This window comes from Aplidium turbinatum, chromosome 2 (genome assembly GCF_918807975.1).
Source record: "Aplidium turbinatum chromosome 2, kaAplTurb1.1, whole genome shotgun sequence".
In the NCBI taxonomy this organism is placed as follows: Eukaryota; Metazoa; Chordata; class Ascidiacea; order Aplousobranchia; family Polyclinidae; genus Aplidium; species Aplidium turbinatum.
Genome location: NC_137473.1, coordinates 12,772,580 through 12,789,611, shown reverse-complemented (window position 1 = coordinate 12,789,611; position 17,032 = coordinate 12,772,580). Strand labels below are relative to the sequence as shown.

The following is a 17,032-nucleotide window of genomic DNA, read 5'->3' as shown; positions in this document are numbered from 1 at the left end:
GTATTTTTAAAACTTTCAGCTATATATATTGAAACTAGTTCAATTGTTTTAAGTGATGAGGCAAGTTCAAAAGTAACCCAAAATGGAAAAATTCACACAAAGAAAATTTTAAAATAAAAATAATAGCCTATTTATTCTATGAAAGCCAATATAAAATGCAACAGTACTTCTAAATACCCATGTGTTTAAAGTTGCCAGTTCCAATTAAATAAGTTTTGAGGATTAGGGGGTTAAGGTGAAGTCTATTTTGTGACAAATCTTAAAAATGTCTGACAATGCCTGGCATTGTAATTGCATTCCCATCTCATTTTCTTCATCATCATCTTGTGTTGATATCTAGAGATAAAAACATTTTTTTTGCCTGCTTGCTTTTATACTGCTCTCCTCTATCGCTGCTTTTTTAGTCTCATGCTTATCTTTCTCACTCTCAGACATCCTTGCACATAGCAACAACATTGTCTGAATATAGCAGAGTCATTTTCTGGAATCTGGATGTATCCTGTAAAGCAATCTTTCCAAAACAGGCAATGTGGCTTCATAAAGCCAAATGGTTATCTCAAATCCTTGAATGCTTCCTGTCTACACCTCACTTAATTTCCTCGATACATAGTTTTAATGAATAGTAACTATAATATATTTGATGTATCTTGAATACTGTAAATAATGGCTAAATCATACAAAAGTAGTATGCTTTATCACAGGTTTTTCAGATGGTACGCGGGTACGCCGGGTAGCTTCCGTTTTTTTCACAACTTTATATTTTGTTTATCTGGTTTTGTTTACAAAAAAAAATTCCCGAAGCCTATTCTTATTGTTGCGTAACTATTCCAGTTGTTTCGTGAATATCCCTTCCAGGTGAGAATGCGAGCAGGGATTTTCAGTCATGATGAACATCAAGTCAAAAAATCGAAACCGACTAGGTGCGCCCGGAAATGACTTTTGATGCGCTGTTGGCAAATCTCTCATTAATAAATCTCATTAAATGTAATTATGGTGCTTTAATGTTATTTTAGTACGTCAATATATTATTCTTCTGAATAAAATATGATTCAACCAAATTAGTTGTTTTGCAAGAAGTGGTACGCTTGGCAGTACAGAGCGTCCAAGTGGTACGAGATTGTAAAAAGGTTGGGAGCCCTGCTTTATCATGAGCTAAAAGTTGTCATAATCTGCAATTGGCACAGTTATTCTGCTAAGTGAAAACCTTCCAAGACATGTGTATCTCACATGCAAACTTGTATTTTGATGTGAAAACACTATGTCTATCACGAGAATAAAAAAAAATATGTAATTAACCAAGTACAATTTATTCAACATAGTGTTTGAATCATGAGGAATAAATACCACAAGGATCTAATTTAAAAATCTATTATCAAAATTTACTTTTTTCCACCTGAGATGGATGACAAGCAGCTTCTCATGCCCTATCCTGTGAGAATGGAGCACAGGGAGTATAGACTGCATCCAAGCAGATGAGAAACAAAACTTTTCAACAAACGCTCACACAACGACAACTTTTTTCCACTGTCAATCTTCACATTTTAGTACATCAAAACAAACTACCGTATCATAGCTTTCCAACTATCTTTAATCAGACTTACCAGGTTGCTTTGATAGTTTGTTGTAGAATATATAGCTACGGTAAATCTAAGAGTAACTTTGCAACAAAACTTTGCTATTTTATTGTTTCTGAATGTACAATTGTACATTACTGACATTTTTCAAAATAAATACTAAGGTGTTTGTTATTAATTAAGTGTTTGATAATAAATCTATTTAAGTCAAACTTCATCCAGTCCTGACCATCAGGAATAGCTAACATCGGCATCCAAGCAGATGAGAAACGAAACTTGTCAGTTGTCAACCAAGAGCCTCCACCCGGACAGCACAGCTGCAGGGGGTAATGGACAAGTTCAAACACCCCACCATCCTGCAGCTCAACATAGAAGGCTACACAACAAGCAAGATCAAAGTTGTGGAGTAGCCTGCCCATATCAACCAGGCACCCGTCATGTTCCTCTGATGATGAAATCAAAAACTTGCTTCTCTTTAGTAGCCTTCCAGGATAGTCCAAGAACATCGTGAATCTGGGGGTGGTAAAATGATAGACCCTTGGTCAGAGCCCGATAGCTCAGTGGTTACGCACCCGGCTCAAGATCATGTGCGCTGGTTCAACTCTCGGGGTGTGCGCTTGAGCAACGCATTTCAGGACTGCTCTCCATTCAGCGACATCTAGTGAATGGAATAATTCCCCGGCAACAAACCTTCAATAAACGGAAAACTTCACTCTGCCAATCTCAGTAACCGACCCTGCGTCAAGAGCCTCTACAAGTATGCAAAACTACCAGGAATAACTAATCAAGGCTTTGTCAGTCCGAGGATAAAGATTCAAAATCCAACCAAACCAACCAGCCAGAGGCTCACACGACGATGAGCATATAACTCATAAGCATCTAAAAATTTACACAAGGGCTGTATTTACTAACTACTACTCAAACTATCACTTTATAGGCTATTAACATTTTCCCTGCTGAAATATTGGCTTCTAGTCAGATATAAAGCAGCATGGCCTGCGAATAAAGATCGCCATGGTTGCATTGTTGGGAGAAATTTTTCTTCTTTGCGTTGACTTGTGACGCCTGACTGATTAACAAAAATTCTTTTCACACAAAACCGCACAAAACACACACAGCATTGAAAACATGTAAAAAAGGTAGATAACAGCCCAACTTTCTCATATTGTTTTTTCCTGTTTCACAAAGTTGTCTTATGTTTCTAATGGTTGCTGTTGTTTCTGTTATCTTTTGTTTTCAGAAATGAGCTTTTTCAGTCCGAGGATAAAGGTTTAATCAATGAAAGTATTTTGTCTTTAAAATGGTTAGCAGATAATGTTTTCTTTTTTAATTAAAAAATTCAAACTCTAAAATAATTCACATTTTGTAAAGAAACAATAGCCTAATTCTTTGAAATTTTCGAAAGAATTTTATTAACTGTTTTCTATCGTCAGACTGACAGCAAATAAACAATACCCCTTTGCCCTGTGGTGTCATCTTGTGGCCTGGTTTCTGCCAGCCAGACGTCATCAACAAAACAAACTTTTCATCCATCAACTATCTGGCGGGAAAATCTGAATCAGTCGCGCGACCATTTGACCAACGATGGATTTGTTATTTTGTTCTTTGTTGACTCCCTCAGTTCAAGTCCCAAAGAGTGAAGCCTTCAGTTTGGTGGATGTTACTATTTTAGTCCGTTAGAACTCAGGAGCAATTCTATTCGTGGAAATTGGATGTTTGTTAAATATGCTTGCAGCATATAGGATATAACAACCGTGGATTTACTTTTTTGAGATCGGCAATAATACACATAGCCTACTTGGTAGCAGTGGCGTAGCTACCCATTGGATCTTGTGGATAAATCCAGGGGCGGCACGTTGCTGGAGGGCGGCAAAATGTGATAACATTTTAAAGTTTAAATGAACAAAGACAGTCACATTAATTCATGCTCAGAGAGACTCAGTCAACGACCTAACTAAACACTGGTCTCGCCTAAGTGAACCCAAAAAATTACACAAGTTATGCCTCTAAACAAATTTGCAACTTTTTTAGATGCGGACCCACTATGTGGTAGGCTATTGGTGACGGTATAATGACACTCATGCTGTTGAAGTCATCATGGAATATTGGTTGTAACTTGTAAGCTATAGCATTGTTCAGTCAATTTAGTTTAGATTAGTTTTCAGTTTATTTCACTTTGGCGAGGAGACAGGGAGGGACCTGAGGTCATTGAGTCAACTGCCACCTTTACCATTGTCTGTAGTAGATAGACGCGATTCCTCCATCTTCATATGCGAAGATGGGTTAGGGTTAGGTTTGTGAAGGTTTAAAGTTTCACGTCTGAAATAGATCACTTAGCTTAACTCAGCAAATTTGCAATTGTGGTTGTTGTTTTTTAACTTTTTTGTTGCAGATTCCAGAACAAGATTGAAGTTGCAAATTGTTAATGTTAATTTTTGCCTATGAAGAGAGTAAAAGAAAATGGAGCTATTTTTAGAAAGAAAAAGAAAGCTAGAGAAGAGGAACTAAAAAAGAATGAAGGAGCCAGTTTGAAGTTTGTAAAAATTGTCTCATCTGCTAAAGAAACAGCAGAAGTTAGCAGTCACAGTAAATCGTCACTTTAAGTTGAGACGGAAGAAGAAGTGTACCTCAAGCAAAACAATAACAAAGTGATCATTGAAAGAAGTCAGCCTACGAATGAAACACTTTCAGATAAAAATAAAACAGATTATATATATTATTCTCATAACGACGTGGCTACTTGGTCAGAAATATTAACTCATAACATGAGAGTTGAGATGATCAAATTAGGGCCTGAAAGGTTTAAGAATAAAGAAGGGCCATTCAAGCCAGCGATTAGAGTAATTAAAGGCGATAGCCTAAAGAGAAAGAATCCTTAAGCTTTCTAAGAAATGGTTTTATAAGATGCTAAAGAATGGTGATGATATTCTCAGATCATGGTTGCTATATTCGAATAGGCACTCAGGATTATATTGTTTCTGTTGTAGGTTATTTCAATCGAGACATGATAATTCTTCATTTGTTTTCAAACCTTTTGTAAATGTTTGGCATCTTAATACGTGCATTTCCAGTCATGAAAATTCAGAAGTTCACAAACAGTGCTTTCAAAAATAGAATGAGTTCGCACTGAGGCTTCAGGTACATCAAACAATTGACAAAGAAATGCAAATTCTTATGAATAAAGAAAAAAATAAATGAAGAGAAATCTTGCAGAGCGTAATGAAAACTTCTTGCAAATCATAATACAACCACTTACGAAACATTTTTGGTACCGAACAATCTAACAGATTTTTGGTAGGCTACCCAACTCTCTAAGAAGGGCATGACAACGTTCCTACCTTTCACCAGCTACGGTATCCAAAATGAATTAATCGAGCTTGTTGGTAATAAGGTAAAAGATCTCATTCTGGAGGAGATAAAGACAGCAAAGTATTTCTCAATATTTTTGTGGAATTTTAATCAGCTTTTACGACGGTGTTAAAGGGGGCGGCATTTCGTGCAAAAATCCAAGGGCGGTAAACTGCGTTGCTACCCCACTGCTTGGTAGTCATTTTTTTCTCATCTTACATTTCAGATAAGTAAAGTGTATTTCTAAGTTCTGCTATAGAATACATGCTGAGGCTGGACATTTAAAATTATGTCTATTGTTGCTGTGCCATTTGTAGAAGGATGGAATTTTGTTCAAACCTTGGGAGAAGGAACTTATGGCGAAGTAAAGCTTGCCATCAATGCTCAAACAGCTGAAGCAGTTGCTGTAAAGATTATTGAACTAAAAAAAGTGCACAAATGCTACAATTTGGTAAGCTGTTATTAAACTGTTATCTTGCAGCATATATTGTCATAATATTTATCATATTTTAAAGAAATAAAACAAAGTAACTTCAGCGAGTTTAACATGATGTATTACATACACATTACACAAAAATAACATAATTAAAAATAAACTCTAACGTTTTCGACGTGTGTCCTCATCAGGAATTACATATCTGCAATATACATAAAATGAAAATTGTAAGGTAATTGTGTGTGTTCTAATTCGGGTTTTTTTTCGATCATTTATCGGTCATTGATCGATTTTTTAGCAAAATGTCCGAAAAAAATATAGTCAATTCGGTCAAAATGTCCGAAAAATATATAGTCAAATCGGGTGTTGCAAGGTTGAGTTTCGCTGATGAACGTTGAAGAAAGTTTTCTCAGATAAAACACGACAACGTTTCTCAGCGAAACATAATGTTGTAGCCATGGCTTGGTTGTAGCTCATAGGCGCCTAACTATTTTTTTGGCCGTGGGGGCGAAAGCGTGTTTCATCAGCAGCAACGTAAATTCAGCAAAATGTCACGCAGATGGATGACATAATTATGTCGTCACACTAGGATTGCTTTTATTGCCACACTCGGAGTTATCGCTACGTTCGACCTACCGTTAATTATTATAAACAAAACTCGACCACTTCGGTTAAGCAAACACATGCCATGCGTCTGCGTAGGCTAGCGGTTGATGGACTGCGACTCTTTAAGCTAAGCACAACATAAAGTTTAGCAACGAACTAGATTTATTACCATGAAACAAGAGACGAAAGAGCCGTAAAGCCCTAAACCCTGGCCATCCGCTACACACAACCATGCTGAGATATCCACCAAAGCAGCGGCTAAAATCAAGAAAGCCATTTGTACGGCCTGCACAAGACCTTCTGGCAGCCTCTGGTGGAAGCCCTAGCAAACAGTGGTGCCACGCGGCGTGGTGTGAACAATGGTCAAGCAGCACGTCCCCACTTCGCCAAGTCTTCAGATCCCCGTCCGAAAACCAGCTGGGACATGGCCTCTCTAGACTTGCCTCATCAAGGCGTAACCGTTTGCTCACTGGTGTTGGACGCTATGGTGCAGACATGTTGCGCTGGGGCTTGGCAGAGTGCTGCTTGTGAGTGTGGCGAAATGCAGACGGCAGCCCACATTATCAAGGATTGCCGGCTATACAGACCACCCCATGGTATGGAAGGCCTAATTTCCATCGATGACAACACCAGGCAGTGGCTAACCAACGGATGCCCTGACATATAGCGACAACACGAGAGAAGAAGAGACGAAAAGGTTTACTAAAAAGTAAAAGGTAAACTGTGAATGGAATGACAATGTCTTGAAAATGGAATGCAAATACTAACTTGATTATACGCTTGAAAATGTGCCTGTTGAAAGTACAATCATTCACGTTTACATCAATTCAACAGCACGTCACCTTGAATAAATTTAGAAGTTGCTGACATCCGTAAACAACCCTTGAGAAATAGTTACGGAGAGACGTTTGATTAAGTTTTCGTTTCGACTTGACATAGCTCCCTTTTCACTACAATATCGCTCGCAACTTATGACTGACCTGCTTTCAATTTACGACTGACCTGTTTTCGTGTTGCAGAGGAAACAAAAGATGTGCATATTCTCGCCTTTGATCAGGTTTCTATGGCAGCGGTCGTGTGTGCGCCATGCGAGTCCGTTGTTGCGTTGATTATTCCGCATGTGCGCAATGCGGTTTGTACCAGCCCTTGTTGCGTTGGTTGGTGGTTACGTCGTGCCGAGACTTCAAGTTTATTTTCACAGCGAGCGATTCACTGCCGCGACAATTCACTGTACAGGTTTCGACTTTCGAAAGCAACATCGAGTCTGTTTGCAAGCGCATAAAGCCAAACGCACGCTCCATCTACGTAGCAAATTATGTTGTTTTTGGGTGCATTCAACATCTGATGACATTGAATCGACACAAAATGGTAGATTTTTGCTATGTTGCAGGCAGCAAAATCTGTCATTTTTACATTGATTCAACGTCTGCAGACGTTAAATCAATGTAAAAATGACAGATTTTGTCTGGTGTGGAATTGTAGCATCCTACTCGTTCTAGCGATTATTTATCGAGAAGCTGTTGCGGTTTGCATTAAAAAAATGTTGTCCTGCTGCCGATGGCTAGTTCATCTATTGTTTTATGTATCAATACAGCATAAAAAGTTGGCGCCTATGTTGTAGCTAGTCAGGAAGTGCAAATTTTGGTTTGTATCAGCTACTTGAACGGAAATATTTTCAAAAAAAAAAATTACCGAAATATATAAATAAAAAATGACCGAATATTTTCAAGTCATTTCATACAAATGACCGAAAAGTGTCAGCGAAAAAAAAAACCTAGGACTTCTAATTGTTTGCCAAATGCCTGTAGTTTACACCTCATGTGAACTGTTTTCCACCGTATAATTTACTTGTAATCATTCCTGTGTCACTCGTCCAGTTGTGCTTTTCAGTCTGTAGTGTCGTTAGTATACAGTTATAGTGCAAAGTATAATTTACCTTACAATTTTCATTTTATGTATATTGCAGATATGTAATTCCTGATGAGGACACAGTACGTGTCGAAAACATTAGAGTTTATTTTTAATTATGTTATATTTATGTAATGTGTATGTAATACATCATGTTAAACTCGCTGAAGTTACTTTGTTTTATTTCTTTATGGTTCAACAAAGCAAACTCTCTACCAAAGCTTTATCATATTTTTCTTAAGAAGAAATATGTATTTGCTAGAGATGCACCGATACCAATATTTTAGCCGATACCGATATCACTTTTTTAGGCCGATAACAGTGAAAAATTAGTCAGTTTTTTAAACTAGACTGCAACAGAATTAGCAAACTTGTGGTAGACAATGAGCTACATTTTTATTGTTTCTGAATAGGTTTAGTGGCTGTACAAACTATCAATACTGATTTCTGAATATAGCACTTTATTAATGTATATTGGTTTTGCTATTTTGTTGTGTTTACGTGCACCAGGTTTGTGTGTTCAAGATGCATATATCAACTCATATTTCATAAACATGTGCACATGAACGTATGATGTCATGTTTGAGCGATGTAATGGATGGCATGGTTACTATGTATGGTAACTATAGCCTCAACCTTGTTTTCACAGCTGTGCAAAATGCAATAATTTTTTTTAATTTAGATAATGTTTGGTTAAACATACTGTGTTTCCGTAGAGATTTTTGATTCAAATATTGTACTTGAGTAAAGCACATGACATGTTTAATGTAGCTCTGTGGAGTCCAATGTTGGTTGTAATGTAGCAGTTATGTATTTTTAATGCTTATACAACAATTAATATTTCTTGGTAGATTCGTAAAGAAGTTGCTATTCATCGGATGCTCAAACATGAAAACATCATTAAATTTTATGGAACTCGAAAGGAATCTCATCATCAGTACATATTTTTGGCCTACGCAAGTGGTGGGGAATTGTTTGATAGAATTGAACCTGACATCGGGATGGCACCACACTTAGCACAAGGCTTTTTTCGACAACTCATTGAAGGTATACAAACTAGGGAGCAAGTCTTTTAGGCGCTGACAATTAGGCGCTGGTCTAATAGGCGCGCACACTGTGGCGTCTGGATATTTAGGTGCGGAGCACTGTGGCGCCCGGTCATTTAGGTGCTATTCCTAGTAAAGTATGTAGATTGTAACAGCTTGGCAGCTTGCCAGAAAATTATATCATAGCTTCCGTGAGTGAAGCTGCTTAAACCGGCAATGCTTTTCACATAAAATGTTATATTGAACAGAAAAATATATTGTTGTTTTATTGATTTATTATTGTTTTATTTGTTGTTAGTCCAGGTTTGCGTTGGTGAAAGCTTTATCAATAAATTATTCAAGCTTCCAAACATTATTGGAAGTAATCCTACGGAAGTATTCCTACGTCGTAAATCATGGCAGATCCATAGTCTTTGCCTGTCCTTTTTTGGCTACAGTAATAATATAATATTTTGTGTGAAAATCATTGCCGGTTCAAGCAGCTTCACCCATATATTTTTCTGTTTAATATAATATTTTGTGTGAAAACGCATTGCCGGTTTAAGCAGCTTCACTCACGGAAGCCATGACATATTTTTCTGTTCAATTTAACATTTTGTGTGAAAAAGCATTGCCGGTTTAAGCAACTTCACTCACTGAAGCCATGACCAACAACGCACACGCATTAACAAAACAACATATTTTTTGTTCAATATAATATTTTGTGTGAAAAGCATTGCCCTACGCCCCTACCTGCCAAGCTGATACAATCTGCAGACTTTACTAGGAATAGCACCTAAATGAACGGGCGCCACAGTGCTCCGCACCTAAATATCCAGACGCCACAGTGTGCGCGCCTATTAGACCAGCGCCTAACTGTCAGCGCCTAATAGACGTGGACCCTACAAACTACTATGCGGTTTTCACTGCTGCTTTAAGTGTTTCTCGACCTGTAGAGAAAGCTGTGTGCAAACTTTTATAATGTAATTTAAATTTTCTTAAGCGCAGATAAAAAAGTAGGTTTTATCATGACCTCAAAATGTTAACATGGCAATAAAAGTTTGAGTAGAAAGATTGATCTAAGAAAAAGATGCTAGATTGGTACTTTATCATAGTTACAAATGTTTTGTGTTTCCCATCAAGGTGTAGAGTATTTACATTCGATTGGAATTACTCATCGGGACATAAAGCCTGAAAATGTATTGCTTGATGAAAATGATGTTTTAAAAATAGTTGATTTTGGATTTGCAACAATTTTTAAGCACAAAGGTATGTTTATGATGTGGCACTTCAAACATTTGAACAATTTCATCTTACATTGAATGAAAATTGATAATGATAAATTTTACTTTTACTTTTTTACTCGGTGACTCGTTGCAGAATAGCTACAGAAAGCCACAAACGTAAAGGAATTGAAAAGAGGTCTTAACACGAGTAGAGCTTTGTGTACAAGTGACAAATCACTGTGTAGTGGTTACCAAGTCCTGCTGCAATAATTATGAACTACTCAGAGCTACAGGGCGGCACGACGTAATCAAGCGCATGCGACTCGGTGCAATGCATTAGCACTAAGGCAATGTTGTTTTTGTTCTTTGGTTGCATCTTATGTCTTTATCTTTTATTATTATTGAAGCAAAAATGTAAGTATTTGATGGTGTTGTTAAAGACTAAATGTGCAGGCCAGATACATAGTGCTGAGATCTTTTTTATGCAACAAACCTAAAAGGTCATAGTCAAAGATGAAGCAGTAATCACAAATTATGTATCAAAGTGCAAGTATGTAAACAATAATCAGTATATATCATACTTGAAGTACGATACTGTTATGGTTGAAAGGGGCCAGTAGTTTGTGACCTTGAAAGCATCCAGAAGATGATATTTTCGTAATATACGAGATTTTTCTAGTGGCTAAAGTTTTAGATTAAGTTGCCAAGAAAGCATGAAATTCCAATTATGCGCGTCTTTCAGCATGACCAGTGTCTTGGACTGTCTTGCCAAGGCACATGGTCTTCTAGACATCAGATCTTGGTATTCTTGAGTGTCACTCAGAGACTCGTTCCATCACTCAGTCTTGTGGCAATGTCATGTAATGATTTCAAGAGAGTTTGTATATATGCCAGCACAGCATATTCTACCATTTTTACGACATTGGTTTAATTATTTAGGTGTCGAGAGATTGATAGAAAAGTCATGTGGAACCCCCCCTTATGTGTCTCCTGAAGTTTTGCAACACAAACCATACCACGCTGAACCGTCTGACATTTGGTCATGTGGCATTGTTCTTGTAGCTATGCTAGCTGGTGAGCACTGCAATATATTAAATGTTTTATATGTATTCAATGTTATATTCTTATCAAAAAAATATGTAGTTTTCTCTTTAGAATAGTAGTTCAACCCAATAGTAGGAACAGGATCGAACCAGTGAAATCTGCCATTGTAACATATTTTTCAACCACGTTAAAATAACGCAAAATGACACTTTTGCTGGTCAGGTAACGTTCTTAAGGTAGGCAATTTTATGTCTTTATTTATTATACAGTATATACTGGTTAATTTCAAAAATGTCTTTTAAACTTTGTTTATCATTTTACCTTGGAAGCAAGAATAGGTTGCACTGGAGCTTGCAAGGGTTCATACTGGCTCAACTTCACATGAGCTTCTATATAATTCGGTAGAATTGTCATGTTAATGAACACCGGGTTTTATTCCACCAACTTTATTTAAAATTGATTTTCAAACTTAAAAGAACACGAACTTCAAGCCCGGTTTTCAAATGTCTAATTCAATACTGAGAATAGTTGTTGCTACGTTCACACAGCATTAATCGTTCACTAAAAAGCTGTCCCGGCTTCCAAAAACCTGTTTGCGGATCGCATGTAGACCTCATTGGTTTATACCATACATTTTCAGGAGAGTTGCCTTGGGATGAACCTAATGTAGTGTGCGATGAGTACAGCAACTGGATTGCTCATCAGATTCAGTTTACGCCATGGAGAAAAATAAACACGTCACCTTTGGCATTGCTAAGGAAAATACTTGTTCACGACCCAAAACATCGGTGTAAAATTTCCAGTATCAAAAAAGACAGGTCAGCAAATTTACACGTTTTAAAATGGAGACCATTTCTTGTAATTACCATATGGGTTTTCAACCTTTCTACTTGTTTAACGATCGTAACCCAACTTAACAGATCAATTTATAAATCAAAAATTCACACTCCATCATTTTCTCACAATGTTACTTTTTTTGATAATTATTGGTTGGGTCTTAAGTTGTTAGAGCTTCGGTGGAGAGTTTGCCTTGTTGAACCATAGGCATACCAAGCCGAGCAACGTGATCAAGTTTAACATATTCAAGTTTATTAAATTTCAGAAACACAAAGCTACGCAACAAATTAAATAGGCTAAGTGTTTAAAGTACAGTATTGCTCATGTGTTTCTCGGCAGTCGAGTGTAGCAGGAACTTAGCGATAGACACGTGTTTCGCCACGTCGATTATCGTAACTGGCACTATCTTCTTTGCCTCTCCCCACTTTAGTGACCAAATGTCATGTAGTTACTTTTGCATTGTCATCACAGATGGTTTATCAAGCAGCTACCGCAGAAGAGAAGGTTATCGTCACCCCTAGCCTCGCCTTTTCATAAGCGCATGGTATCTGGGAAAAATAATTATCTTCTATTTGACGAAGAGGTATCACATTGACAGCTTTAGGTTTCGAATAAAACTGCAACCTTCACTTATTAATAATTATCCTTCTTAAACGTGGCAAAGCAACGCAAATGAAGCAAGTGGTCAGTTGACAATTTTTACTCCGAAAATAGTTGCTCAGACCTGAGAGTGGTTTTGTCTCAACAAATTTTAAAGTTAACTGGAAAAAAGAACATGTAAATAAAGGTTTTGCGACCGTGCCATATTTTAAACTGATTATCTTCCCAGACAGCTACTTTATCTGGTCAGATCCGTACCCGATCTGGTTAAGATCTGGACTAAACGAAGTGGTTGGCTGTGTTCTTTCGGTATCAAGCACGTTATAACGTTTACGTTTCAACATTCTACCTTTCTCTAGACCTCTGTTGTGTTCGGCATATATCGTTATATTCGTTGTGATGCTCAAAAACAAACTGAACTGAAACTTTTATACAAATTGTATTTGCATATTTTTATCCAAAATTTTGTACAGCCTTACTTGAAACGTAGATACCGATATAACGTTGCTTTTTGTCTACCTCAACATAACGAGTATGTTTTTTTAGTCATCCGCCTCACAGCCTGACCCAGGCTTACCGTTCCATACTTCTGGCATCTCTGACGAGTCGGTTGGAAGCCTTCTTCATGTATCATTATCGCAGGTAAACCACCACAGCTTAAAGAATCTGTGGGTTCATTTAACTGCAACAGATTTCATGTTTTAAGTGTTGCCATCACTGCTAAAAAATCTACTTTTTGAATAACACGAACAAAAGACGAAAATGGGCCAAGGCTTTTTATTTTTTCTGTACGAAGTTTAGTGAGCATTTCATTAAAAATTTTATTGCGTAAATACCATACCGTCCTGAACAGAAATAACAATTCATTCTTTCTGCTGTCACAACTCAACCTTTTATAAAACTGTTTGTCGTTTTGTAGCCAACACAAGCAGACAACATGGTGCTCAGCACGCAATGTCAAGGGACGCCTGGTGGCTCTCAATCCGTCATGCAGCGGCTGGGAAAACGTCTGACTCGTTTCTGGAGCCGCAAGGGAGCGCAAGAGACTGTAGCAGAAATACGCAACGTCTGTCTGATGTTAGAGTAAGTGAAGATTTTAAGATAATAAACAATAAATATAGTGTGAAAGTAATAAAACACATTATAAATTTTTGCAACAAAATGTTTGTTGTGATGTAACAAGTATGTATACATTGTGTTGTTGTTGTTATACCGATGTTGACCTATGATACAACTTGCATGTTTCGACCATGTACTGTTCCTGCCTCTGGCAAATAAACCATTGATTGATTGAACAATTTAGGCTACTGACATTTTATTTCGGGAAAAGGTGTCTATTTTTTGTTCTAAACAGTTGTACTGATAAGGCCTAATAGACGACAACTGGTTCTGTAACTTATCAAATTTCTACTCCAAATGTAGTTGTGAGTGATAGCTTTAAGGTTTAGGCTACGAGATAAAAACCATTTATTTTCTTAGTGATGGTTTCTGACTGTTAGGGAGATTGCTCATTTGAGGAAGGTTCAGCATCAGCTTACCTTTTCAGTTGTCTTTTTCCTATTTTAATTTTATGTTGACAGAATCAAAAGTAATTACAACATTACTTTTCAGTTACACAGTGAAAAAGCCGACCGACACCGAACTAACCGTGACCACTTTCGACCGGCGAAAGCGAAAACTGGTTTTCAAGGTCTTCGTCTACGCCGGGGCTGATGAACTATCCAACACAACAACTGACTGCCGGAACACTCTGGTAGATGTGAGGCTGTCTAAAGGAGACGGCATAGAATTTAAGCGAAGATATGATGAACTCAAGAAGCGGTTGTGTGCATGAGAACACACAGAGGAGTACCACTCCGACAGTAACCGCTCCTCTTTTACTGGTCTATTTTACGTTAAGAAATTGCGTTAAGAAATCTCCTTTTAAACTGAAGTCGCTGCGGAATTGCCTTCAAATTTGTAATTATTTGTAGGCAACATACAGAGCCACAAGATTCCTGTGGTGGCGGTTATAAAGCTATTTGAAGCTTTGTAGTTGTTTATACCTGTGCTTGCTTAGATCGATTTGGGGCTTCGTCAGAATGTCTTGGCCTGTCCGACACGGGTCCTTGACTAGGTTTGGGGTCAAGTATTTGTAGCCCGGCTCCTGTTAAACCACTAACCCTGGCTCGGTGATCGAGGTTGACAGCTTGCAGTTAACTTTTAATCCATGTAAACTGACAAACTGTTTTACCAGCTTACTAGTTCAATAGCAAACTGCACACGTCCAAAAGCATAACTTCTTGGTCTCGCGTTTGTTATTTCCAATATCAAAAGTTCATTTTTCAGCACCATGGGACTGTCCGTTAAATATACTTTCACAGAGTTGCCGTCGGTTAAATATACTTTTGTTATCATAAAAATTCTTAAACAGAAAAGCAGCCAAAGGTCCCGAAAACCCTGGCGTGGATAGAGTTTTGTTCATGGTTTATCCAGCGTTAAATTCCGTCCATACTGCGATTTTTTATGTACTATTTTGACATTCGCATTGGGTTCATAAGTAATAAGTATACATTCCGAATAGCTCTTTCAACAAAGTCTGTACCTTCATACGTGGAACCAGTGTAAGTTGCAACTGTTTTCTGGCCATTTTTTAAGTTATCCTTTAACTGAGGGATTTAGTCATTCCTTCATTGGCACCTCACTTGTCTATTCTTTGACTGCAATCGCTATATGGAATGCATGGGACTATTCAAATATCATAGCTTGCCTTTGTGAAGTTACCTTCTACTTAATTAGGTTTACAGAAAACATCATCATCATATTTCAACAGTTCATGTGTGGTTATTATTCAACACCCCGATCGATTATATTGAATTTTAACTTGTTTTAACAGACGTTGAAAGATTTGATTTCACTTTCCGTATGTTACAACTGCCAGTATGCTTGTTTGTCGAGGGCCCGGACTTGGGTATGGGATATGTAAGTTGCATTTTCTCCAGTACCAGGGCATTCAGCTTTTTGCTTCACAATTTGACTGCTCTTTCTGTTTATTGCATTGATTTGAAATCTGCGGAGGTTGAATCAATGTAAAAAAAAGACTCAACTTGCTAGCTGGGATAAGAGTTGTCATTAACGGGGCAAAACGTTTTTGTAGAATAGATGATTTATTTTAAATTCGCGTCAAAAAGCAAACCAAACAGCAATTATCATTTTATTTTGCTAAACTGCCGAATTTCAACCTTACACATAATCGCAATTGTTACAGTAGAAATGCAGCAATTGCCATGGCGATGCAATACCTATCCTCCGGTGTTAGTCACAAGCTTTCCGTTTTGCAACGTTATGTTCACAATCGCAGTGTCAGTATTTTAGTTCACGTCAAATCATGTTTGGTGCATTTCTAAATATACTTTTCCTTTAACGTCATTCTGTTCCTTGTTGCGATGGTGTTTCTAGTGCTAGAAACAGCTAAAATAAAAATAATTAATAAAAACATAAAAAAATTACCCCACTGATCACATTTTGTTGATAAAAATGAAACTCCCGATCAATCAGTGGTTCCTGTTTAGTAGCGTTGACAAGGAGTGCTTTTGGACTCGGAACCTTTCCAAGGGGCCCGGAAGTTTGCAGAAACGACCGAGTATTCTTTGGATGTGGTGGTTTTTCTGCAAGTGTATTAATTTGGGGTCCGAGGATTTTTTTTTTTTGAAACCGAGGATTTTATTGAAACTGGGACCAAAATATCCTCAACGATCCTACCCCTATTAACGGTGTTACTTTGGGGTCCCCTCGTCTGCGCTACATTTACACCAGATGTCCGCCCCGTTAGCTCAGTGGTTACGCGACCGGCTCAAGAGTACGCGGCGCTGGTTTGACTCTCGGGGCGTGTGCTTGAGTAACTCAATTCAGGACTGCTCTCCATTCAGCGGCACCTAGTAAATGGAATAATTCCCCGGCAACAACACTTCAACAATCGGAAAAATTCACTCTGCCAATCTCGGTAACCGGCTCTGCGTCAAGAGCCTCTACAAGTATGCGGAATAACCAATCAAGGCTTTGTCAGTCCGAGGATAAAGATTCAAAAACCAACCAACCATGTGTACGAAGACCAAGCACAACTACTTTTGGGGACACCAGATTTTTAACTGGAAACACGTTGCACTGCATGAAGGTGATGACGTTGAAAATCAAGATACATTTCTGTTATAACATTACACAAAACAAAAGTGCTTGAGGTTAAGGTTAGTATTGTATTTCGAACAAATAGCGCGCGTAGCAAAAATACAAACCGATAGCAATTCCGTTGGCAACATACAGAGCCACAAGATTCCTGTGGTGGCGGTTATAAAGCTATTTGAAGCTTTGTAGTTGTTTATACCTGTGCTTGCTTAGATCGATTTGGGGCTTCGTCAGAATGTCTTGGCCTGTCCGACACGGGTCCTTGAC

At 37.9% G+C, this 17,032-nt stretch overlaps 1 protein-coding gene across 1 annotated transcript; it reads left to right on the top strand.

The window, feature by feature from the left end:
• The first annotated feature begins 5,211 nt into the window (after positions 1-5,211).
• Positions 5,212-16,012, top strand: LOC145764495 (serine/threonine-protein kinase Chk1-like). The gene is made up of 9 exons (XM_082576111.1): positions 5,212-5,373; positions 8,724-8,919; positions 10,041-10,166; positions 11,063-11,197; positions 11,808-11,985; positions 12,476-12,587; positions 13,151-13,246; positions 13,524-13,687; positions 14,216-16,012. Exons 1-9 carry the CDS (start codon positions 5,212-5,214, stop codon positions 14,436-14,438), a joined length of 1,392 nt encoding a protein of 463 aa, XP_082432237.1. The 3' UTR covers positions 14,439-16,012.
• The last annotated feature ends 1,020 nt before the right edge of the window (positions 16,013-17,032 follow it).